Here is a 26,914-nt window from a genome sequence, read left to right as displayed (position 1 = left end):
AGCTAAGGCAAGGGTGGGGGCAGAGTGAATGGTTTTTATTAAAGAGTTTTGGGGGTAGGACTGTGTTTGATTTTATTATTTTCCCCTCCCTAATCTTCTCTAAGTGGTGTATGATATACTTAGAAAAAACCGTTTAGTATAATTGTTTTAGAACTTTCTAAAATGTAAGACTTAGGAGCCACTCTAGATCAGCGTTGTCCAACAGGAATGTAACGGAGTCACATCTGTAATCTTAAAACTCGCTGGAGTCACATTTAAAAAGTTTTTAAAAAGGTGAAATTAAATTTAATAATATATTTTATTTAGCCCAATGTATCACATATATCATTTCAAAAGGTATCAATTGAATAAACTATCAGTGAGATCTTGTACGTTCTTTTTTCCCGTTAAACAGGCCTTGACATCCCCTGTGCACTGTGCATTTGCAGCACATCTCAATCTGGACTGGCCTCACTTCAGGGGCTTGACAGCTACACGTGGCTCGTGGCTCTCTGGACAGGACAGCACAGCCTGAAGGCTCAGGAAGAAATGAACTAGAAGGAACTGGATCATTGCAGAGTGACCATGGCATCTGAGGCACCAAGAGGTCGCTAACCCAGGGCCAGCTCCTTGGTTCAACATTTGAAGACTGATAGAATGGCATAGAATGATCTGTTGGGTAAAGGGTCGTGACAGTGGTGGCTGTAACTTCTTGCTCTCTTGCTCGTCTTTCCCCAGCATGGAGCTGTCTATAGAAGTTGGTGTCTCATCCAGAAACCATATTTGCCATCCCCCTGTCCTAGGTGGGGCCACATGACAGAGCCCATCCAAATGGGAATGGGGTCTCCAAGCATGACACACAGGTCCCTGAGGCTCGGGGGATGGCAGAGCAAAAAGATGGAGGGAACAGTGCCTGCATCCCACAGAGGGGCATGCTGTACTCAGAGGTGAGACCAAAGCTTTTATTTTCAGTCACTGAAATTCGGGGGCTATTTGTTCCAGCAATTAGAAGTATCCTGATTCAGTGATTACGTCTGTTTCATGGAATTGGGCTGGATGAAATGAACTAAGCCTGTCAGAATCTGGAAGACATTTAGATGTGTGTGTGTGATATGGAGAAGATACATTCTAGATGGTGTAGGACTTTCTAGCTTTCAAATATTCCAATCTGCTGGACATCCCACGTGTATTTTTTTTTTCTTTTTTAATGTGGAGCAAGCTGGCAGAGTGCAGTGTTTAAGTCCCCTCCAGAAGCTGTGTATCTAAGGTCAGACTTCAGAAGGTCCTTCCTGGGCGTGGTGCTTCCTTCCAGTTTTCCTCCCTCCTACGGCTTAGGGAGGGAGTGGAGGTGGGAGCGAGCCCCAGCCTGGCCTTTGACCTTTGTCCTGGCCTTCATCGGGGCTGTTACAAGGGTGGGCGCTGGGTTTCAGTGAGGGGCCATGCTGTGATGCAGCCCTGATGGCTGACAGTTGGCAGTTTGAAGCCAGGCACCTGTGTTCTGGGGTTTTGTGGGCAACTGTCTTTTAGCCATACTTGCATACTGGGCGAAGATGCTTTCCTGTGATGAATCAAATTCTGCTTCACGCTGACTCTAATTATAATTGCCAGGCAGCTGTCTCTTAATTTATGGTCTTCAACGGGCAGTGTTTCCCAGGACTCTGATTGTCATTTCTTTGTTCCTCAGCCTTTCAAATATCTGATAATTTCTAAATTATTGAAAGTAAAAGAGTTCTCTATACTTTGTAAAAGGAAGAATTACCTGGAAATATATACAATTGCCTTCCAATTAATGTAGGGTTTTTTCCAGCAAGATTAGCCCTGAGCTAACATCAGCCACCAATCCTCTTCTTTTTGCTGAGGAAGACTGGCCCTGAGCTAACATCTGTGCCCATCTTCCTCTATTTTACATGGGACACCTGCCACAGTATGGCTCGACAAGCGGTGCATAGGTCCACTCCCGGGATCTGAACTGGCGAACCCCGGGCCGCCGAAGCAGGACATGCAAACTTAACCATTGCGCCACAGGCAGTCCCCAATTAATGTTTTATAATCAAGTTTTCTCTACCTTGGGTTTTCTTGAATTGTGAGATATTTCCCATATATACCTGAAAGGTAAGATCTTTTCTTCCTCCAAAATTAGATCTCAGAAGAAAAAGAGGTCACATTCTATTCCAGACCTTACAAAGTATTTTAAGTTAAGAGGCCTGTTCTCAAATTCCGAACACAGAAGTGCTATCTGGAGAAGACGTGCTAGTGTGACCTGGTCGCAGTCAGTATTCTTCTTAAGTGCATCCCAGACCAGGAGTATGAGCATCCCTGGTGGTGGTAGTGGGGTTAGAAATGCAGATTCTCAGGCCTGCCCAGCCCTACTGGGTCGGAATCTGCTTCAGCAGTGCTGTTGGCACTCACCTTGCCGTGTTTCCTTTGTTATTGTCAATTCGGGGCTGGGAGTCCTGTACTTCATATTGATAACACCCTACGGTGTTTTCCAAGGGTCTCCACCCCATCTTTAAATCTCTCGAGGTGCGCTGAAGTGGCAGGCACTTAATAAATACTTGTTGACAAAACGGACTTGTCAGTTTTGCAAATACAACAGGTAACACTGGGGAGGTGCCTCCAATGCTGAATACCCCAGTCTTAATGCCAGTTGGTGTAACGTAGCAAAAAAGCTAATAAATGCTTCGATATGTTAGACTACGTGAGAATCACAAACTCCTTCTGTGCTCAGGTAGCTGATTCTGCAAAGATACCTAGTACAGAAGAAACAAATGTTGCTTTAGTTATATTCCACAAGTTTGATATCTATTTTGCTATGAATTCAGTTCAAAATATTTTCTAGAATTTCTTCTTTGACTAACGAGTGGGTTATTTACAACTGTTTGTTAATTTCCAAATGTGAGATATTTTGAGTTATTTGAAAAATTTTTTATTTCCAGCTTAAGTACACTGTGGTCTACATGTTTTAAACGCAAACAACGATGACAATATTTATGGTCAGTTCTGAAGGTGACGTATTTGTACTTGAAAGACCACGTGTGCTGCGTCGAGCTGCGGGGTTCCACGTTGTGTCCAGGGCCTTTGCTTTGAAAGCGGCTTTGTCTGACATCAGCACCCCAGCTTTCTCTGTGTCGAGTTTTCTTGGTAAATATATGTGTCTACACACACTGTATTCTTACGTTTTCATGCATAAGAATTTCCTCTAAGCAGCCTGTCGTCGGATCTGACTGTGACCGGCACACTCCGTCACGCGTCTCTGTGGGGGCTGACACACACCACGGTGCGTGCATCCTGTTCTGTTTGCTGACTGTCCGGCCGTTGGTTGTTTTTATCTCTGCTCTTCGTTTCAAGTGACATGTTTTATCTCTGTCTTTCTCTTTACTACTTTGAAGGTTAAAACTCCGTTTCTCTTCTTTTAGCTGCTACCCAAGAAACGCGTACTTAGATCATTCATGTCTAAAGTCAGTCAGAATTTTTATCCTCTCACTCAACTCAAGGATCTTCAAGCGCTTCAGCCTGAGTTTCTTCTCCTGATCTATGTGGCTGTCGTGTACTTAAGCTTGCTCACTCGCTCTCGGCCTCAGTTGACCCTGGAAGACGTCAGGACCCTGGTGTTGCCGAGTGGGATGGAGCAGACTCACCCTCCCTTCCACCACGGCCCTCCACTCCCTCCTTCTCAGGTCACAGACGTGGCATCTGGGATCACGTTCGTTCTTCATGAAAGCGTCCTACAGAATTCCCTGTCACAAGGCCTTGGAGTGGCACTCTCCCGGTTTTTGTTTGTCTGAAACAGGCTTTCCTTTGCCTCTGTTCTTGACTGACCCTCACTGGTGTTTGTAGAATTCTGTCTCCCGCCCTCCGAGGACTGCTCCCCTGCGCCTCATCCCTCGGCTCCGCCTGCCTCTGGCGTCTTTCCCTTTGTGTTCTGCAGCTTCACTGGACATACCTTCTTTTTTTAAAAAAATCTTATTGGGGCTCCTTGGGCTTCTTAAGTCTGTGTTTCCTTCTGCTCTGGAAAATTCTTAGCCTTTCTGCTTCCGACCACTTCCTGGGCCCCAGTGTTGTCTTCCCTTCTGAATTCCAGTTCCTGGATGGAACCCCTCAGGTCCTTTCCTAGCCACATCCAGGTCCTGGAGCCACTAACACTGAGAATGCCAACGCAGGAGGAAAGGGGAACACGAGCCATCTGAGCCTCCCCAGCAGCAAGCCGAGGGCCCCGTGTTGGCAGGACATGCGCCCTGAGGAGTGAAATCTCGGTGGAGTCAGGGTTCCTCAGCATTTCAGCGGTTCTGGTGAGAATGAAATACATGTGTGTCCCAGGCAGAAATGCCAACGGTGTGATTCTGGTGATTCCACATGCGAATTAAATGCTCTTATATTTGCACTTAAAACTGGCCTCGTACAGTATAAAATTCTTGTGGGTAAGGTGGGCAGCATCCTGCAGCTCTCACCTTATCAAGAAGTGGCCCTACAGGTGCTCGCACCCTCTGCACCCATGCCCCCTCCGCCTGAACCTGCTCCCCGCACGCGCCTCTGGAACCACTCACCCCGTCCGGGACGGCGCCTGGCAGAGCCGGGGCCCTCCTGTCACCTGCCCCCTCCGCTCGGAAGGAAGGCCGGGCGCAGAGACGCCTGCGGAGGGTCGGGGTCGGGAGGGCCCGGGGAGGGGCCCGCGGCAGACGCGCACCCCCTCGCGGAGCCAGGCTCCTCCAGCTTTCCTCCGACGCCCGCGTCGCCTCCTCCAAACTGCGCCTGCCCCCTCCGGCTCCATCACACCTCCCCTCCCGAACCGCCTGGAGGCTGAGGTCCCGGGGCCTGCGCGCCTCTCCTCTCACCGCTTTCCCACCGTCTGGCCACACTGGCTCACGGGTCCCCAGGACAGGCGTCCGGGCCGCGTTTCCGCGACGGCGCCGCAGAAGGAGCCTCCTCGCAGCGGCTTCCTGCTGGCCGGCCCGGCTGCTCCCGCGCTCAGCGGCGCCCCGAGGAGCCCTGGGCTTCATCCTGGGGAGGCCGGGGCGCGCAGGGAGGAACTCTGCCTGTAGGTTTGCGGTAGGTTAGAGAGGAGGACGCCTGTACGCCCCGCAGGACATATTCCACCGGAGTCAAGCACACGGCCCTTTCCGGGGGTTAGAGAAGGAACAACGCCTGGGCGGAGTGACTTTGAAGTTACTTCCCGTGTCCAGATTCAGCGAAGCCTGGGCGTTTAGCTATATCGTTACACTGACATTGGCTTGTTAATAAACAGACTGCAAATCCTTCGGTATATACTCATGCCAGATTTCTCGGAGTGAACTGCTGTGACTGTCCTGGTTCTGAAGCAGCTTCAAGTATTTGAAAATTAGCAAGGGTAATATTTAAAAAAATGAAACCACCTTTATTGAATACTTTTGTGGCCAATTCAGAGCACTGTCCCAGCTGTAGCGATTCTTAAATATTTCTTAAATGTCAGAGTCTCATGTGTTCAGCACCCCTCTTTGTTTATTTACTCCCTCAGTGTTATATGGGTCAGATGCCCCTAGTAAGCGAAAGGGCAAGAACTGGCAAAAAAAAAAAAGGCCATTGAGTTGTAGTTTTTAAACTAATGGGTAACATTAACCCTAGAGACACAGACCATGCACGGAATTTCCCGCTTTCAAAAGAGTGCATGTCTTCACACATTTCCCTTTTAAGTCTTATATTTCAGATATTTGATAAGTAATTATGAGTTCAGGTTATTGATACGTAAAGCAATTACTCGTCATTGACAAATAACATACAGGCTAAACAGTTAAAAAAATGTAGTAACATAACAAAAGTACCCAGGTGAACTCTGTCTGCCCAGGAGGCCTCTCCAAGTGATCCATCTTGATGTCAGCAAATTGCTTACTAATGTGTTGACTTGTGGCCACCCTCAAAAGCAAAATGAAAAGCTTGGAATTTACAGCATATCAATGAATCAGTTGATAAGCTTTTACTGGTTTCATATCCTCCAGTGTCCCTGCTTGGAGCCCCTTCAGGTTAGCAACAGAATGTTTGCCATCTCTATGTGATAAAGGAAGTCAAAGCACTAAACAAACGTTAAGACCATTACACTGTTTGGCGAGATGTAAACGAAAAGAGCAAGAGCAGCCTCCCGCGAGGGTGTGGGGTGCAGCCTCTAAAGCCAGCCACAGTCTGACAAGTCACTAACCTCACTTTTTAAACAATGGGCAGGACTTTTAGCTTGGGGGGAGATAATATAATGCATTTGAAAAGTTTTAATTGCAGCAATAAAAGACCATACCTCAATTATATGACATACGCTAGCAGAATTTCTAGATAAGGATCAAAGGCATTCAAGGACCAACCACTGCCTTCTGGGCAACACTTGGGCTTTCAGTACACACTGGTGACAGGCATGAGCACAGGTCTCCCCTGACCTCTCGGGGGCTTTGATCTGAGTCCCCAAGATGGGATGCAGGAGCGCACAGGACCACTGTCTCATCCCGGGACAGCTTGGTGCCCACTCTGACAAAGGCGCTGCTGACTCAGGGTGAATTCTCTGACACTTACTCATGGGGACAAAACCCGCTCTTTGACCTGTTCAGTTCCTACCACCGGAGAGCAATCTATCTGAAAGAACCACACTGCAACACGACATCACTGCTCGGGTTCAGTCTTGTTAGGAACGTGCCAATGATATTTAAAGCCAGGCACACCTGGGAAGATACATTCTCAGTGTATGGAAGCATTACTGTTTGTGAAAAGATGGCCTCTGTTTTTATTAATTAGAACCCCCAATAGATGCATGGCAACTAAAGTCAGCAAAGACTTCGTTAATCCCTTCACTTCAGAGGAGTGAAGATTCAAGGCCACAGTTCTTTGACAAGGAAGACAGATTAATTTATAAAAATAGAATGGCTGGAGCTAATCTAATCTAGACTATTAAAAACAAATCCATCTTGGCAAGATCTTGAAACTTTAAAGGAAAGAAGTACTTCCTGATTTATTGTGCCTAAAAATATCACACTCTTATCCCTCTTTGCCCTTCTTTTCTATCAATTAGACTGCTTTTTCCCTTAAGGTAACTTATCTTTGGTCTAAAACAGTGGTTTCCAAGGAGGGCAAGGACATTTTCACCCATCTGCCAGCAAAGGAAAACAAGTCAATGGAGTGAAATTTTTATAAAGCTAAATGTCTTCAGTGTAAAGGAATATCCTTTAGTGTGTGGTCAAGTGCTTCCTACTCTTTTGGTTCTCAAATAGTCTTCCTTTTATGAGATGATTCTGACAATATATGGTTTTTAACTCTTACTTGGCAAGAGAAAGTTTTTAAAAGTGGGAATGACTTTCTTGGAGCCCCAAATTTCTCTTTGACAGTCTTTAGACTCCCCAAATCTGGAAACCTTTGGAATACAGAAATGAAATGGATCGTTGGGAGAGAAAGGAGACTGTTGCAGTTTCTTGATCTCATTGACTAATGGGGGCAGCGATCCGACATTTATCTATCTTTGACCTTGGAACTCAATTTGGACATTCCAAATTGACTAAAAAATTTCAATTATTTAGACTAAAAATTAAATGAATTCGCATTAACATTCACCAATAGTCAGAATGGAGATACAGCTTAGAAATGTGACTCGTGGCACGTCACCCCCATATTAAAGAACTATTGTTCCACAGATAATTAAGAGTTTATCATATCCAATATTATTATTTACTGCACATTTTGCTCTGTAAACTTTCCAGTTTCTAAAATTCAAACACTACAGCTGTAGTGGTTCATTGGTCTCACGTTCCGTGCACATTTACGTTGTACGGAGGGTGACGGGGTGAACAGGCGTGTGAAAAGACGAGTCTCAAAAGACAGAGCTGAAAGGCCAGCCTCTGTAGGAAAACCTGGCATTTCTGGAATGTCGCTGACCATGTCACAAAGCTAGTCTCCCACCCACAGGAGTCTTGATAAAGTCATTGTTCCTTCTGGCTTTGGAATTTATTTGTTTTTCTAATGGGTGTATTACTAGGAAACCTATAGACGCTGATTCTTCGGAGGCTAGACTTTAGCCCACATGTTCAGTTCTGGAAAACTCGAAGGAGGAAAATAATGAGAAACCAAGACCAAGAATTATATTTTTATCTGAAATATCTTAATCTGTTATTTCTAGATTTCAAAAGTCACTTTTTACACACAAGCTTATGTTAAAAAAAATATTTTTATAGGTATTTAAAGGAAAACAATCAGTTGAAACTTTTTTTTATGGAAACATGTTTGTTTCTTGATGAAAATAAAATTCTGTTTCTATCACTAGAAAAATGCTATTTAATTATTTTTATAAAATAGCGTATACTATTAAACTATGATAAAAGTCTTTTCTAAAGGCACTTCTGGGTGAGGATTCCTTTCTCCTAACTCAGGGTGGACAGGCGTTTCATATGTCTAATGTTTATTTGTTATTAGGCTGTTCTGGTTTCTCACTGTAAAATATTTATTCTTCTCACATGATTACATTTTTAAAAAAGCACAAGATGGAGCCAGCCCAGTGGCACAGCAGTTAAGTTCACGTGCTCCACTTCGGCGGCCCAGGGTTTGCTGCTTCAGACCCTGAGTGCAGACCTACATGCCACTTATCAAGCCGCACTGTGGAGATGACCCACATAGAAAGTAGAGGAAGATGGGCACGGATGTTAGCTCAGGGCCAGGCTTCCTCAGCAAAAAGAGGAGGATTGGCCACAGATATTAGCTCAGGGCTAATCTTCCCCCCTCCCCCCCAAAAAAAGCACAAGAAAACAGTCAAAACCCCTAGACTTTAATATATGTATAAGCAAATATTCCATTGTTATGAAAAATTCAAATAAAGATGTGCATTTTGTCTTATCAACAAGGACAGATCACCATCCAGTGTTTTCTTAGTGTTTTTTTCTACAAACCAGCCTTCGGAGAGCAGGGAAAGCCATGGCAGCTGCCCCGTAGGCTGGAGTGCCCACGGTGCACCGCCAGCTTGTGCTGGGGCTGCTCAGCACAGCAGAATGCAGGCAGGGTGCCCGTAAAATTCCAAATGCATGGTCAATCCTATTCCTTTGGGAGTTAGAAATTTTATTAAATTTATGTAATGGGGGAAAACAGACATTTTAGTCACATCCAAAATAAAATGTCAATCATTTTATTCAAGGCTTTTATTTCATCAGAAAAAAATTTTTAATTATAATTATTTTTTCCCAACTTCATTGCGATATAACATTGACATATAACACTATGTAAGTTTAAGGGGTACAATGTGATGATTTGATACATGTATATATTGCAAAGTGTTTACCACAATGAGGTTAGTTAACACATCCAATCACCTTACATAAATAATTACCATTTATTTTTTGTGGTGAGAACATTTAAGATCTACTCTTAGCAACTTTCCAGTATATAATACAGTATTGTTAACTATAGTCACCATGCTGTACATTAGACCCCCAGAACTTATACATCTTATAACTGGAAGTCTGTACCTTTGACCGACATCTCCCCATTCTCCCCTCCAAGCCTCTTGCAACCACCATTCTACTTTCTGTTTCTGTGAGTTCTACTTTTCCAGATTGCACATATAAGTGAGATCATACAGTATTTGTCTTTCTCTGTCTGGTTTATTTCACTCAGCATAATGCTCTCAAGGTCCATCCATGTGTTGCAAAGGTGTGATTTCTTTCTCACAGCTGAATAATATTCCACAATATATATATTACCCATTCATCCATAGACAGACACTTCCATTGTCTCCATGTCTTGGCTACTGTGAATAGTGCCATGATCAACATGGGGGTTCAGGTCTCTTTGAGATTTATTTAACTTCCTTTGGATAAATCCCCAGAAGTGGGATTGCTGGAATATAGTAGTCCTCTTTTTAATTTTTTGGAGAACCTCCATACTGTTTTCCACAGTGGCTAGACCAGGTTACATTTCTACCAACATTGCAAATGGTTCCCTTTTTTCCACATCTTTCCTAGTATTTGTGATTTCTTGTCTTTTTTTTTTTTTTAAGTTTGGCACCTGAGCTAACAACTGTTGCCAATCTTTTTTTTTTCTTTCTGCTTTTTCTCCCCAAACTCCCCCAGTACATAGTTGTATATTTTAGTTGTAGGTCCCTCTAGTTGTGGCATATGGGACGCCACCTCAATGTGGCCTGATGAGCGGTGCCATGTCCGCACCCAGGATCTGAACCAGTGAAACCCTGGGCCACCGCAGCAGAGTGCGCGAACTTAACCACTCAGCCACGGGGCCGGCCCTTTGTCTTTTTGATAATAGTCATTCTAACAGGTGTGAGGTGATATCTCACTGTGGTTTTGATTTGCATTCCCTGATGATTAGTGATGTAGAGCACCGGTTCGTGTACCTGTTGCCCATCTGTATATCTTCTTTGGAAAAATGTCTACTCAGCTCCTCTGCCCATTTTTTAATCAGATGTTTAGTTTTTGTTTTTTTTGCTTTTAAAGTTTTATGAGTTCCTTATATATTTTGGATATTAACCCCTTATCAGATATATGATTTGCAAATATTTTCTCCCAATTTGTAGGTTGTTTTTTCATTGTGTTGATTGTTTCCTTTGTTGTGAAGAAGCTTTTTAGCTTGATGTAGTCGTGTTTACTTATTTTTGCTTTTCTTGTTTGTGCTTTTGGTGTTATATCCAAAAAATGCCAAGACCAATGGCAAGGAGATTTTCCCCTATGTTTTCTTTCAGGAGTTCTGTGGTTTCAGGTCTTAAGTTTAAGTCTGTAATCCATTTTGAGTTAATTTTTGTTATATCCTCTTGATGAACTGCCTTCTTTGTCATTCTATAGTGACCTTGTCTCTTGTTGCAGCCTTGAGTTAAAGTCTGTTTTGTCTGATAGAAATATAGTTGTCTCTGCTCTCTTGTGGCTTCCACTTACATGGAATATCTTTCTCGGTCTCTTCACTTTAAGCCTATGTGTGCCCTTAAAGCTGAAGTGACTGTCTTGTAGGCTGCATATAGTTAGATCTTGTCTTTTATCCACCAGCCATTCTATGCTTTTGATTGGAGAAATTAATCCACTTACGTTTAGAGTTATCATTGATAGGTAAGAACTTACTAATGTGATCTTATTGTTTTGTGGTTCCCTTGTACCTTTCTCCCTCTCTTGCTGCCTTCTTTGTGAATTGATGATTTTCCATAGTAGTATGCTCTGATTCCCTTCTCTTTGTCTTTGTGTATTTCCTATAGAGTTTTGCTTTGTGGTTACCATGAAGCTTACATAAAACATCATAAAGATATAAGTCTATTTTACACTGATGATGACCTAAATACAATTACATACAAAAACTCTACCCTTTTATGCCCCCTTTTATGTTTTTGATGTCACAATTTACCTCTTTTTATATAGTGCATTGATTAATGAATTATTGTAGCTATAGCTGTTTTTAATACTTTTGTCCTTTAACCTTTATAAGAAAGTTAAGTGGTTAACAACCCACCATATCACAATAGTATTAGAGTATCCTGAATTTGACTATATACTTACTGTCACCAGTGGGTCATGTATGTTTTCACGTTACTAACTGATGTCCTTTTGTTTCAGCTTGAAGAACTTTGAGCATTTCTTATAAGGCAGGTCTAGTAGTGATGAATTCCCTCAGCTTTTGTTTGTCTGGGAAAGTCTTTGTCTCTCTGTCTTGCTGAAGGACAACTTTGCTGGATAGAGTATTCTTGGTTGGCAGTTTTTTCCTTTCAGCATTTTGAATATATCATCTCACTCTCTCCGGGCCTGTAAGGTTTCTGCTGATAGCCTATAGGCATGCTCTTGTAAGTTATAAGTTTATTTTTTTCTTTCTGCTCTTAAGATTCTCTCTGTCACTGATTTTTGACAGTTTTATTATAATGAATCTTGGAGAAGATCTCTTTAAATTGAGTTTGTTTGGGGCCTATGAGCTTCATGAACTCGGATGTCCAGATCTCTCCCCAATTTGGGACGTTCTCAGCCATATTTCTTTAAGTAAGCTCTCTGTTCCCTTCTGCCTCTCTTCTCCTTCTGGGACTCCAATAATTTGCATATTGCTTCTCTTGATGGTATCCCAAAGATCCTGTAGGGTTGCTTCACTCTTTTTCATTCTTTTTTCTTTGTTCTCCTCTAACTGGATAATTTCAAAGGTTTTGCCTTCTACTTCACAGATTCTTTCTTCTGCTTGATCCTTTCTGATGTTGATGCTTTCTATTGAACTCTTCATTTCATTCACTGTATTCTTCAGCTCCAGAATTTGTTTGGTTCTTTTTAAATGTCTCTATCTCTCTTTTAAACTCACTTTGTTCATGTATTGTTTTCATGATTTTGTCGAATGGTCTTTCTGTGTTTTCTTGTAGGTCATAGAACTTCCATAAAACACCTATTCTGAATTATTTGTCAGGTGAATCACAGATCTCCATGTCTCAGGGTTGTTACTGGCAGATTAATGGGATCCTTTGGTGGTGTCATGTTTCCTTGATTTTTATGTTCCTTAAAGTCTTGTGTTGCTGTCTTTGCATATGAATTAGCAGTTGCTTCCTCCAGTCTTCACTGACTGACTTCAGGAGAGGGATAACTTCCATCAGCCCGGCTAAGTATTCTGAACCTTTCTCACCCCTTCCATGGATGAACCTGCTCCACGCTTCTTGCTCCCTCTTTTAGCAGAATTCTTAAGCTTGTGTGTCTTCTCTCGATCCTGCAAGGCACCAGGGTGGACGCTGACAGCCTCCCTTTTGCTCTCCCAAGGGTGAAGCTCAAGCCCAAGTTTGTGGTCTCTCCCTGGCCTGCAGATTTGGGCTGGCTTCTTCATGTGCTCACTTAGCTGTATGCCAAAGCTTGCTTTCACATCAGGAGTGTGCACAGGGAGCAGGCCACAGGGTGTGGATGAGGTGCCTGGAGCACTGGGGGCCAGTTGCAGGGGATCTGCAGGTGAGGTATGCCCAGCAGGTCATGGGCAGGCTTCTTGATGGAGTCCTCAACACCATCAGTAGGATCCACATCTCTTTAATGTCCTCTGAGAGTCCTATTTGCTGTTATCCCAGCCTCTTCCCACCCCTAGTCATGCAGCTCATGACTCAGTAGTCTGGATGGTGTAAGAGAAAGATGAGCCTCTTGGGCAGCATCCCACATAGCTGGAGAAGCCAGGTGCTCACTCATGCTCTCACTTTCCCCCATGGGAGAAATCACGGGTGAGATCTCTCTTGGCGTTGAGCTGAGCTTCCTTGGGGGATGGGTGATGTGGGTAAAGTCAAATTGTTCCTCTGACCCTCTCTAATGCATCCAAACTTGTATTCTTTTGTTCCAACTGTGTGCTGGAACTTTTCCTCAGAAAACCTGGACTTCTACTAAGGCTCTCTCATCTGTGGGTGACAGTCTAAGGCACTGCTCTCCAGGGCTCCCAGACTGTGGCAGAGAGGGGCTGGAGCAGGTCCATGGGCCACGTCAGGGCCCACAGCGGGGACTGGGGTGTGTATGCCTATTGCCTGACAGATGGCTGGGCAAGACTCCTCCTGGGTCCCTTGGTCTATGGTGCTGGATCCCAGAGCTCCAGCAAAAGCACTTTTGCCCATGGCTGGATACTAAACTGTTGTTGCTGGGGGTGGGGATATGAGCAAGGGATATTTTATTTGGCTATGTTGCTGGTGTCACCCCTAGAAAAAAATTTTTTCTTATCAGTACTTGTACATTCCTTGTTAAGTTTATTTTTAGGTATTAATGATTATGAAAGGGATCCAGTTCCATTGCATTTTATATCTGATTATTGTTGCTTTACAAGAAACAATTAATTATTGCATATTTATCTTGAATTTGCACATCTTGTAATAATTTAGTTCTAATAATTTTTCAAATGATTTTATAGATTTTTAAATCCATATGTATAGAAACATATATGAATTATACACACACACACTGTATTTTGTTTTCTTGTATTACGGCATTGGCAAGGATTGGCCAAAGTGTGATGATAGTGGATAATCTATTTTGCATCTTTAGGGTTTCACTATCTAAAATAATGTGTTTTTAGTTTCTGATATATAGTCTTTATTATGACAAGGGAATTTCATTTAGTTCTAGTTTGCTGACTCTCATTGTTAGGAATGGCTGTTAAAGTTAATATCTTTTTAGTAAAGATGGAGATGCTTTAATATAATTTTTCTAATTTTTATACTTCTTTCCATGTTTGTTATTTTTATAGGAAGTAATTTCAAGTAGTTTTTTCAGATTTAATGGCATGAAGTTGTATACAATAGTCTCTTATAATTTTAAAATGATTTCCACATAGATGGTTATGCCTTCCATTCTGTGTCTGCATTCTGCTTTATCTAATTTGTTTTAACTCTGGTGAGAATTTACCTTGTAGTTGTTATTGTTTTTTAAACTCTGATGAGATATTTATCTTATAGTTTCTTTTTCCCAAAATACTAGCTATTGGCTTCACTTAACAGTTTTACATTTTTCCTAATAAATGACTTTTTTTATCTTTATAATTTCTACTTCCTACATTTAAAAATTTTTAGTGTTGTTTATTTAACTTTCTGATCTGTTATTTCATTATTTTTCACCTCTCTTGTTCAATAGTAAATGTACTTGACACTAATAACTGTCCTCTGAGTACATTTTTAACTATTTACACAGAATACTAGTGTTCTCATTGTCACAAACACCAGAATAGTGTTTAATTTGGATTCTAAATTTCCAAATACACTTTAAAATTCATTTGTTTTATTGTGATTTTCTATTTTATTTCATTTTTTTTGCATTTGCCTCATTTTTGAAAATTTATATATTTTTTATTTTATTGAGGTAATAATAGTTTATAACATTGTGAAATTTCAGTTGTACATTATTATTTGTCAGTCATCATATAGATGTGCCCCTTTCCTCCTTGTGCCCACTCCCAACCCTCTTCCTGACTGGTAACCACCAATCTTTTCTCTTTGTCCATGTGTTAGTTTATCTGTCACATAGGGGTGAAATCATATGGTGTTTGTCTCTCTCTCTGGCTTATTTCACTTAACATAATACCCTCAAGGTCCATCCATGTTGTTGCAAATGGGATGATTTTGTCTTTTTTTTTTTTTTTTTAAGATTTTTCTTTTTCCTTTTTCTCCCTAAAGACCCCCGGTACATAGTTATATATTCTTAGTTGTGGGTCCTTCTAGTTGTGGCATGTGGGATGCTGCCTCAGCGTGGCTCATGAGCAGTGCCATGTCCGCGCTCAAGATTCAAACCAGCGAAACACTGGGCCGCCTGCAGCAGATCGCACGAACTTAACCACTCGGCCATGGGGCCGGCCCCTGTCTTTTTTTTTGACTGAGTATATTTCATTGTATGTATACCACATCTTCTTTATCCAGTCATCAGTCGGTGGGCACTTGGGTTGCTTCCACATCTTGGCTATGGTGAAAAGTGGTGCAGTGAACATAGGGGTGCATTAAGTCTCTCTGAATTGTTGATTTCAAGTTCTTTGGATAAATACCCAGTAGTGGGATAGCTGGGTCATATGGTATTGCTATTTTTAATTTTTTGAGAAGTCTCCGTACTGTTTTCCATAGTGGCTGCACCAGTTTGCATTCCCACCAGCTTTGTTCATAAGGGTTCCCTTTTCTTCACATCCTCTCCAACATTTGTTATTTTTGTCTTGGTAACTGTAGTCATCCTAATGGGTGTAAAGTGATATCTCAGTGTAGTTTTGATTTGCATTTCCCTGATGATTAGTGATGTTGAACATCTTTTCATGTGCCTGTTTGCCATCTGTATATGTTCTTTGGAGAAATGTCTGTTCAGATATTCTGCCCCCTTTTTGGTCAGGATGTTTGTTTTTTTGTTGTTGAGTTGTGTGAGTTCTTTAGATATTTTGGAGATTAACCCCTTGTCAGATATACGATTTCCAAATATTTTCTCCCAGTTGGTGGGTTATCTTTTCGTTTTGTTCCTGGTTTCCTTTAACTTGAAGAAGTTCTTTAGTCTGATGAAGTCCCATTTGTTTATTTTTTCTTTTGTTTCCCTTGCCTGAGTATTCATGGTATTTGAAAAGATCCTTCTAAGGCAGATGTCAAAGAACGTACTGCCTATATTTTCTTCTAGGAGTTTTCTGGTTTCATGTCTTACCTTCAAGTCTTTAATCCATTTTGAGTTACTTGTCGTGTATGGCAAAAGATAATGGTCTACTTTCATTCTTTTGCATGTGGCTGTCCACTTTTCCTAACACCATTTATTGAAGAGACTTTCCTTTCTCCATTGTATGTTCTTGGCTCCTTTGTCAAAGATTAGCTGTCCATAGATGTATGGTTTTATTTCTGGGCTTTCAATTCTATTCCATTTATCTGTGTGTCTGTTTTCGTACCAGTACCATGCTGTTTTGATTACTATAGCTTTGTAGTATATTTTGAAATCAGGGATTGTGATGCCTCCAGCTTAGTTTTTTTCTCAGGATTGCTTTAGCTATTCAGCGTCTTCTGATGCCCCATATGAATTTTAGGGTTCTTTGTTCTATTCCTATGAAGAATGTCATTGGGATTCTGATTGGGATAGCATTGAATCTGTAGATTGCTTTGGGTAGTATGGACATTTTAACTGTATTTATTCTTCCAATCCATGTGCATGGAATATCTTCCCATTTCTTTATGTCATCATCGATTTCTTTTGATACTGTCTTATGGTTTTCATTGTATAGCTCTTTCAGCTCCTTGGTTAAATTTATTCCTAGATATTTTTTTTGCGATTGTAAATAGGATTGTATTCTTGAGTTCTCTTTCTGTTAGTCTGTTATTAGAGTACAGAAATGCAACTGATTTTTGTAAGTTGATTTTGTACCCTGCAACTTTGGTGTAGTTGTTGATTATTTCTAATAGTCTTCTGATTGATTCTTTAGGGTTTTCTCTATATAAAATTATGCTGTCTGCAAACAGCAAGAGTTTGACTTCTTCATTGCCAATGGGGATGCCCTTTATTTCTTTTCATGCCTAATTGCTCTGGTCGAAACCTCCAGTACTATGTTGAATAAGAGTGGTGAGAGTGGGCACCCTTGTCTTGTCCCTGTTCTCAGAGGGATGGCTTTCAGTTTTTCCCTGGTGATTATGATGCTGGCTGTGGGTATGTCATATATGGCCTTTATTATGTTGAAGTATTTTCCTTCTATACTCATTTTATTGCAAGGTTTTATCATAAATGGATGTTGGATCTTGTCAAATGCTTTCTCTGCATCTGTTGAGATGATCATGTAGTTTCTATTCTTCATTTGTTAATGTGGTGTATCACACTGATTGATTTGCAGATGTTGAACCATCCCTGTGTCCCTGGTATAAATTCCATGTGATCATAGTGTATGATCCTTTTAATGTATTGCTGTACTCAGTTTGCCAATATTTTGTTGAGGATTTTTGCATCTATGTTTATCAGTGATATTGGCCTGTAATTTTCCTTCTTGGTGCTGTCCTTGTCTGGCTTTGGCATCAGGGTGATGTTGGCCTTGTAAAACATGTTAGGAACTATTCCATCTTCTTCAATTTTTTGGAAAAGTTTGAGAAGGATAGGTATTAAATATTCTTTGAATGTTTGGTAGAATTCTCTAGAGAAGCCATCTTGTCTTGGACTTTTATTTTTTGGGAGGTTTTTGATTACTGTTTCAATCTCTTTACTTGTGATTGGTCTATTCAGATTCTCTATTTCTTCTTGACTCAGTTTTGGGAGGTTGTATGAGTCTGATAATTTATCCATTTCTTCTAGATTGTCCAATTTGTTGGCATATAGTTTTTTCATAGTATTCTCTTATAGTCCTTTGTATATCTGTGGTATCCATTGTAATTTCTCCTCTTTCATTCCTAAGTTTTTGTATTTGAGCCTTGTCTCTTTTTTCTTAGTGAGTCTGGCCAAGGGTTGTCAATTTTGTTTACTTTCTCAAAGGACAAGCTGTTAGTTTCATTGATCCTTTCTACTGGTATTTTTTGTTTAAATTTCATTTATTTCTGCTCTAATAATTATTATTTCCCTCCTTCTGACCTTGGGCTTTGTTTGTTCTTCTTTTTCTAGTTCTGTTAGGTGTAGTTTAAGACTGTTTGAGATTTTTCTGGTCTGTTAAGGTGGGCCTGCGGTGCTATGAATCTCCCTCTTTGGGCCACTTTTGCAGTATCCCATATGAGATGGTATGGTGTATTTTCATTTTCATTTGTCTCCAGATATTTTTTTATTTCTCTGTTAATTTCTTCAATGATCCATTGGTTGTTCAGTAGCACGTTGTTTAGTCTCCACATATTTTTCACTTTCCCAGCTTTTTTCTTGTAGTCAATTTCTAGTTTCAGAGCATTATGGTCTGAAAAGATGCTTATTATTTCAATCTTCTTAAATTTATTGAGGCTTGCCTTGTTTCCCAACATATGGTCTTATCTTTGAGAATGTTCCATGTGCATTTAAGAAGAATGTATATTCTGCTGTTTTTGCTTTTCATCATTTTTTTTTTTGAGGAAGATTAGCCCTGAGCTAATATCTGCTGCCAATCCTCCACTTTTTGCTGAGGAAGACTGGCCTTGAGCTAACATCCATGCCAATCTTCCTCTACTTTATACGTGAACAGCGAATCCTGGGCCGTTGAAGCAGAATGTGCAAACTTAACTGCAGAGCCACCAGGCTGGCCCCTATTCTGCTGTTTTTGGATGGAGTGTTCTGTATATATCTGTTAAGTCCATCTGGTCTAGATTTTTGTTTAAGTCCACTATTTCCTTGTTGACTTTTTGTCTGGATGACCTATCCATTGATGTAAGTGGTTGTTAAGGTCCCCTAGTATTATTGTGTTGTTGTTAAAATCTCCTTTAGGTTTGTTAATAGTTGCTGTATGTACTTTGGTGTTCTTGTCTTAGGTGCATATATAAGTGTTATGTCTTCTTGGTGAAGTGTCGCTTTTATCATTATATACTGCCCCTCTTTGCCTCATTGCCTTTTTTTTATCTTGAAGTCTATTTTGTCTGACATAAATATGGCAAAACCTGCATTCTTTTGTTGCGATTAGCTTGGAGTATCATCTTCCATCCCTTCACTGTGAGCCTGTGTTTGTCTTAGAGCTGAGATTTTTTTTTCCTGGAGGCAGCATAGTGTTGGGTCTTATTTTTTAATCCACTCTGCCACGCTGTGTCTTGTGACTGGAGACGTCAATCCGTTTGCATTTGGAGTGATTCTTGATGGCTGAGGGCTTAATGCTGCCGTTCTGTCCCTTGTTCTCTGGTCGTTCTTATTTCCCTTGTTTCTTGTCCTGTCTATTTCAGACTGCCACTTCAGTTTGGTAGTTCTCTATGATGGTTTTCTCAGTTTTCTCTTTATATAGCAGTTGTGTCTCTGCTCTAATTATTTGCTTAGTGGTTACCGTGAGGTTTGTATATAAAATCTTGTAGATGAGATAGTCCATTTTCTGATAGCCTCTTATTTCCTTAATCTAAGCAGGTTCCATCCCTTTACTCTTCCCCTTCTAAGTTACTGTTGTCACAACTTATTCTCTTTTGTGCTATGAGTTTGTGGTTAAAATGACAAAATTATACTTATTTTTGATGTTTTCCTTCCCTTTATCTTTAGTGTTATAATTGTTTGCTAACCTGTTCTGATAGAGAGCTGCAATTTTCTGATTTTGTCTGCCTATTTATCTCCTGGCTCAAGGCTTTGTAAACCCTTTTTTCTTTTTTCAGGTATGAGGGCCTTCTTGATCATTTCTTGTTGGGGGGGGGGAGGTCTGTGGTGATGAACTTCCTTAGCTTTTGTTTATCTGGGAGAGTTTTTATTTCTGAAGGATATTTTTGCTGGATAGAGTATTCTTGGTTGAAAGTTTTTGTCTTTCAGAACTTTGCATATATCATACCACTCTCTCTTAGCCTTTAAGATTTCTGCTGAGAAATCCACTTAAAGCCTGATAGGCTTCACAGGTCATTTTATTCTGTCTTGCTGCCCTTACTATTTTTTCTTTGTCATTGACTTTTGCCAGTTTTACTACTATATGCCTTTGAGAAGGTCTTTTTCTTTTCAAATATTGGCACCTGGGCTAACATCTGTTGCCAGTCTTCTTTTTTTCCTTCTTCTTCTTCTCCCCAAAGCCCCCCAGTACATAGGTGTATACTCTAGTTGTAGGTCCTTCTGGTTGTGGGACGCCACCTCAGCATGACCTGATGAGCGGTGCCAAGTCTGCACCCAGGATCCAAACTGGTGAAACCCTGGGCCGCCAAAGTGAACTTAACCACTTGGCCACAGGGCTGGCCCCAAGAAGGTCTTTTTACATAGGAGTTCTATTAGCTTCTTTTACTTGTAATTCCAGCTCCTTCCTCAGGTTTTGGAAATTCTTAGCCATTATTTCTTTGAACAAGCTTCCTGCTCCTTTCTACTTCTAGAATACCTACAATCCTTATGCTGCCTTTCCTAATTGAGTCGGGTGTTTCTTGGAGAATTTCTTCATTTCTTTTTAGTTTTAGTTCTCTCTCCTCTTCCATCTGAAGCATTTCTATATTTCTGTCCTCTAAATTACTAATTCTGTCCTATATAATGTCAGCTCTGTTATTCAAGGACTCCAAATTTTTCTTTATTTCCTTCATTGTGTTTTTCATCTCCAACATTTCTGATTTTTTTTAATAGTTTCAATCTCTTTTGTGAAGAAGTCCCTCTGTTCACTAATTGTATTCCTGATTTCATTGAACTATCTCTGAATTTTCTTGTAACTCGTTGAGTTTTTTAGTGATAGCTATGTTGAATTCTCTGTCGTTTAGATTGTAAGTTTCTGTGCCTTCAGGATTTATTCTGCGTGCTTGTCATTTCCCTCCTGGTCTGGAGTATTAATATACCTCCTCATATTATTTGATGGGGTGGATTTGTGCCTTCGCATAGTGGTAGTATCTGGTCACAGATTCCACCTGCCACCACTGGAAGCGGGGCAGGAGCTGTGTATTCTGCACCTGTGGCGCTCTCTGGCATCAGTGCCTGTCCTTTGGCATCCATGCTGAGAGGGCCTGTCTGCAATTGCCTGCTGGCAGATGCTGATTTATTAACACACGTGCATGTGCTCTGGCGGGGCTCCCTTGCTTTGGGTGATCAGCCGAGCTGGTGCACTGGGCAGGGGGAGGGGCGCTTTCTTTCATGTGCATGATCCCAGGGGTGTTCTCGCTCTGCCCTTGCTGTTTGCCCTCCTGGGGTGCTGGCTTGATGAAGACACCCCCACAATAGCTTAGCCTCCTCTGTGTGAGCTTTCCCATGGCTGGCAGGAAACTGAGATAGCAATGGCATTCCCATGGAGAGCTGCCCCCACCTTTTCTCAGAGCTGTGCACAGTCCCATGCCCTGGGTCGCAGCTGGGGAGGGAGAGGAGATCCCCTTACCTCCTTCCTCTTCCTCCGGGGGGTCTAGCACCTCCACCTTCAGATGGGTGGCTGCATGGATCTCTCAGACATCTGTTGTGTTGTGTGAATGTCCTCTGCTGGTTTATGAGTGTCCTTCTCATTGTACCTTAGGGGGAGAGTCTAAGGGAAGAGCTCACTCCGCCACCATGCTGACGCCACTCCTCCTCAGTTATTTTTGAGCATGCCTTTATATAGAACATTTTTTGTTTCATTTGATTAAAATGTGTCTCTCAGAAGCAGCTATTAGTAGATTTTGTTGCAAGGTAATTCAAGAGTTTGTTAATAGGGAAGTTTATCTCAGTCATGTTTGTTGTAATTACGGTTATGTTTTAATCCTATCATCTTACTTTTTCTACTCATTATCCTTTCTTGTTGCTTTTTCCTGACTTTTGCTGGAAATCTTTTTATATCCACATACATATCTACCTTGGTCTTTATAACTGCTGTGTTGTCATCATCGTATGAATGTTTCCTTGGTGGTGGACTCCTTGGTTGTTTATGGTTCTATTTTATAATCATTGCTATATTAAACATACTCATGAATATACCATAGCAAACATTTATGAGTATTATCTGTAGGGTAACTTTCTAGAGAATGGATCAGCCAGTAGGATGGTACATTCTTGGTTCTACTGATGGCTTATAAGAATGTCCATTTCCCTCTTATTCTTATCAGCACTAGATAATTATCATCAAACTTTTCAATTCTTTCCAATCTAATAGGTGAAACAGGTTATTTTTTATTTTAGTTTTATTTAACTATTAATAAGGTTGAGCATCTTTTTATATAGTAATCATACATCTGTAGTCCTTCTTCAGTAAACTGCTTGTAACATATTATGGAAATTTGCTTCTAGTCCTTTAATTACAAATACAAATTTTTCTGCTTTGTCATTGGTCTTTTTATTTTTTCTCCCTATACATAAGGTTTGAAATTTTATGTAGTTACCAATCAGTTCCTCTAGCATTTTTTTTTTTGTGTGTGTGTGTGTGTGTGTGTGTGTGTGGTTTAAAAAATCCTACTAGAAAGGTCTTTCCTACTTCCAGATCATAAGTTATTTTATAATGCTTTCTTCTAAAATTACTATGTTTCAGTTTTTATATTTAACTCTTTGTTCCATATGGAATATATTTTGGTATAAGGGTGAATGTCATTTTTGTTTCTACCCTCTCCCCTTCTTCTCCCATCCTCCCTTTCCTTCTCATTTCCTAGCCAAGCCCAACTCCCTGGGATTTAGAAACTGTGTGTCCTATGTATACACTGCTACAGTTTATCTTTACATTTTAATTGTTAACATTTCACTGCACTTGTATTCTCTTTTCTGTATATATGTGTGAGTGCACAATCTATTTAAGGGTTAGTTGCAAACATCACAACACTTCACCCCTGAACCCTTCAGCATGTGTCCTCTCCTAAGAACCAGGACACTACTTGATTGTGACAATGCCATGAACAGCTACGGAGATGTCACACTGATGTGTCACCACTGCATAGTAGAAGATCCACAGTTACGTTCCCAAGTATCCCCATTACAGCACTTGTTTTATTTTGGTTTTGATGCAGGATCCAATCAAAGATGTCTCATTACATTTAAAGGTTATATCTCTCAGACTTTATTCTAGAACATTCTGCAGCCATTTTTTTCCCTTATGACATTGACATTTTATAGCTGAAGCCAGTTGTTTTGCAGAATATTCCTCATTTTGGGTTTACCTGATTACAGGTTTTCTCATGATTAGGTTCAGGTTAAGCATTTTGGCATGAAGGTGCAAAGGCAGTGTTTTCTCCCAGTACACCCTGTATATTAGGGGCATGGTGTCAATTTGTCCAATTATTGGTAATTTTGGTCACTGGGCTGAGAGTATGTCTACCACACTTTTCCAATGTAAAGACTTCTCATTCTCTTTGTAAATTATAAGTGATCTGTGGGGTGATATTTTGAGACTATGAGAATATCCTATTCCTCAACAATCTTTCACCCAATAGTTTATACTAACTTATTGACCTCAGTTCTCAAACTATCCTTTGTGTATACATCCATATAGTTTTGATGCATCTATAGAATCCTGGGTCATGTGAAATTCAGTAAACTAGTTCAAAAATCTTTCAGATTCCATTAAAACATGTTGGTATTTTAAAACTATAGATTAAAATTGTAGATTAACATTTCCTAGAGCATGACTATAGCTCAGCAAGTGAGTTCCATCAAGTTGAAAAAGGTAGGAAAAAATTGTCAAATTGCAAGAGTCACTCAGTGATGATAAGAAGTGTTCTCCATCCTAAAGGCAGCCTCTGGGCTCTGCCTACATAGGCATTTAAGCATCTAAGGCCCATACCCATATGGGCAACCAGGAGCAGTGACAAGAGTATGTACCTACTGCCAATGTGAAGGTTGGAGCTTACAGATTTCAGTTGTTTACGGCCACATGGGAGCAGTGAGCTGAGTGAGGGTGAAGAAATTGCAGAGAAGGTTAGGAAACTGGCAGAGAGCTGGGGATTCTAGAGTTAATTAAAAAATCAAAAGCAGAGTCAATTATAAAATGCCTATTTATGCAACAAATTATGAGTCTAACTTCACTAAATTAAAATGCTTTCGGGGAAGAATGGTCTGAATTATGATGTAGGTATAATCAGTTGAGCCTCTTGACTCTTTATGTGAAAGCAAAGTGTAGCCAGTATTTTCAAAAGTTATACGATGATGCATGCAAATAAGAAAATATTTATACACATACAGTAAAATGACTATCAAATCTGTAATTAAAATTTTGTATGAGAAAACAATGAATAATTTCTGATTTGAGATCCAATGCACTATTATATATTAGAATTGCCACGAGTAACTCAGAGAATAAGACTTCCTGTCCAGAATATAGAAAAGCATGAAAAAAAACATAAGAGAAGGATGAAGAACAGTTGTGGAAGGCAGTCATTTCCTGACTTGAGAAGGACTGACAACACAAGAGATTACCAGTCCTTGAGATGAAAGACATTGCTGAGAAAACGCTAATTGGCCCCAAAAACCAGGTTGACTACAGGGAGTGAGCATAGAGACTCTAGGTTAGGTTGAAACTGTTATCCTGGTAGATGGACAACGACTTTTTAAACGTAGACGGTAAACTCAGGGGAGCTGAGATCCAGAAGGGAGGCCAGCGTGCTGCTGTCCAGCTTAAGATTGGCACCTGAGCTAACAACTGTTGCCAATCTTCTTTATTTTTTTTTCTGCTTTATCTCCCCAACTCCCCCCCTCCCCCCCCCGCCCCGCCCCGTACATAGTTGTATATCTTAGTTGCAGGTCCTTCTAGTTGTGGGATGTGGGACGCCGCCTCAACGTGGCCTGAGGAGCAGTGCCATGTCCGCGCCCAGGATCTGAACCCTGGGCTGCCGCAGCGGAGTGCAAACTTAACCACTCGGCCATGGAGCTGGCCCCGCTGTCTAGCTTTTAAAGAGGAAAGGCTCGCTGACCATGAAAAAATGAGAGTGGCACACATTCTTCTCACCCAGCAAATTATCAGCAATTTCAGCTGATTTGCTGCTGCTTTTGTAAAATGGGGATGTTTGAAAAAGAACTGGGTGGCGAGGAACAATGGAAAGCTTTTCACATGACCACTTGTAACCAGAAATAGGAAGCGGTCTTTCCCAGGACTCTGTCTTTCCCTGAAAGTCCTTTGCACCCCAATTCATGCTGGAAGGGGCATGAATGACTTGGAGGATGTACCTTTTCTTACATAAATGTAGAAAAAAAGAGATTTGCAGCTTCTCTATCCACAGCCTCTCACCCCTTCTCCTGTCTCCCTCCACTTCCCTCACAGCCAGAGCCGCTGCAGGAGCCGCCCATCCTGCCAGAGCCAGTCACAGTCCCCCCCCCCCGCCCCCCACAGCAGGAGGGAGGGCCCCTCGCAAGGCTAGGACGGGCTCAGTGGTTCTGGTGCCTCTAGGCGTGCTGAGACTGCCCTTGCCACAGAAGCTGACCTCTCCACCACTGGGTGAGCCTCTGTGTCTCTGAGATACACAGTATTTTGAGGTAATTTGCGCACATATTGCATTGACTGGTGACCTACTCCTGAGGACAATCATGCATGTTTTCTTGATCACATCTGAGGTGTGGTGAAACCGCTGTGAGCCACGATTCTGATTTTCTTTTGCATGTATTGAAAACTACATTGCTTGGAACCATCACCTAAGTGATTAGGAAGGGAACTGGAAAAAATCTGCTATCACACTGCTTTATAGTCCAGCTGAAATCACTTACTTTTAGCATTCCCTAAGCACGTCTGGGACACTTTCAAGAAGCCCCCTCAGCCCAGGTATGTGGAAGGATGGTGAGGCTCGAGGTGCACGTGAGGGTGCACAGGGATCAGCACCTCAGCCAAGAAGGCCAGACTGGGAGTCAGAAGACCACGGAGCGAGCTGTGGACGTCGGCTTCTCCACCCACAGCCCAGGACGGAGGCTCGTCATGCGTTACATGCTCAAGGAAGTCATCATTGGGGGAGGAAAGGGATTCCTTTAAACAATAAAGAGTCATTTTCTATCACTCATTGTTCCAAATGGAAGTGCGAGCTAAAAACATGTATAGAAAAGATCCAAAGAAATGTGTCAGGGGCACTTCCACAAATGACGATTTCAAGAAGTGCCTGTGAGGAGTTTCGTCTGAGCAACTTGAAGCTAACGCCATCTCTCACAGAGCACCATGGAACAACGTGGAGCATCACGTCATCTAACGACGGACGGAAAGATGAACTGAAACCGTATATTAGCTAACGCCATCTCTCACAGAGCGCCATGGAAAAACGTGGAACATCACGTCATCTAACGACGGACAGAAAGAAGAACTGAAACCGTATATTAGCTAACGCCATCTCTCACAGTGCGCCGTGGAAAAACGTGGAGCATCACGACATCTAATGACGGACGGAAAGATGAACTGAAACCGTATATTAGCTAACGCCATCTCTCACAGAGCGCCGTGGAAAAACGTGGAGCATCACGACATCTAACGACAGACGGAAAGATGAACTGAAACCGTATATTAGCTAACGCCATCTCTCACAGAGCGCCGTGGAAAAACGTGGAGCATCACGACATCTAACGACGGACGGAAAGATGCACTGAAACCGTATATTAGCTAACGCTATCTCTCACAGTGCGCCGTGGAACAACGTGGAGCATCACGACATCTAACGACGGACGGAAAGATGAACTGAAACCGTATATTAGCTAACGCCATCTCTCACAGAGCGCCGTGGAAAAACGTGGAACATCACGACATCTAACGACGGACGGAAAGATGAACTGAAACCGTATATTAGCTAACGCCATCTCTCACAGAGCGCCGTGGAAAAACGTGGAACATCACGACATCTAACAACGGACAGAAAGATGAACTGAAACCGTATATTAGCTAACGCCATCTCTCACAGAGCACCGTGGAACAATGTGGAGCATCACGACATCTAACGATGGACGGAAAGATGAACTGAAACCGTATATTGGCTAACACCCTCTCTCACAGAGCGCCGTGGAAAAACGTGGAGCATCGCGACATCTAACGACGGACAGAAAGAAGAACTGAAACCATATATTAGCATTTACAGTAAACACATTTTCAAGTGCCT

At 41.6% G+C, this 26,914-nt stretch overlaps 2 protein-coding genes across 4 annotated transcripts in view; one reads left to right on the top strand and one right to left on the bottom strand.

Annotated features, from left to right (window-relative positions):
• LMBR1 (limb development membrane protein 1) overlaps window positions 1-625 on the top strand; it is a 173,386-nt gene extending 172,761 nt beyond the window's left edge. The window contains exon 16 of the mRNA XM_070516867.1: window positions 395-625. Coding sequence (XP_070372968.1) covers window positions 395-537 — 143 coding nt within the window. The 3' untranslated portion in view covers window positions 538-625. The remainder of the gene's footprint in view (window positions 1-394) is intronic.
• The window catches only part of RNF32 (ring finger protein 32), a 42,953-nt gene that overhangs the window by 3,338 nt on the left and 12,701 nt on the right, over window positions 1-26,914 (bottom strand). The gene's annotated exons all lie outside the window — the stretch shown is intronic.

Source organism: Equus asinus, chromosome 1, assembly GCF_041296235.1.
Source record: "Equus asinus isolate D_3611 breed Donkey chromosome 1, EquAss-T2T_v2, whole genome shotgun sequence".
In the NCBI taxonomy this organism is placed as follows: domain Eukaryota; kingdom Metazoa; phylum Chordata; class Mammalia; order Perissodactyla; family Equidae; genus Equus; species Equus asinus.
The sequence above is the reverse complement of the archived record's forward strand: the minus strand, read 5'-3'. Positions and strand labels throughout refer to the sequence as shown.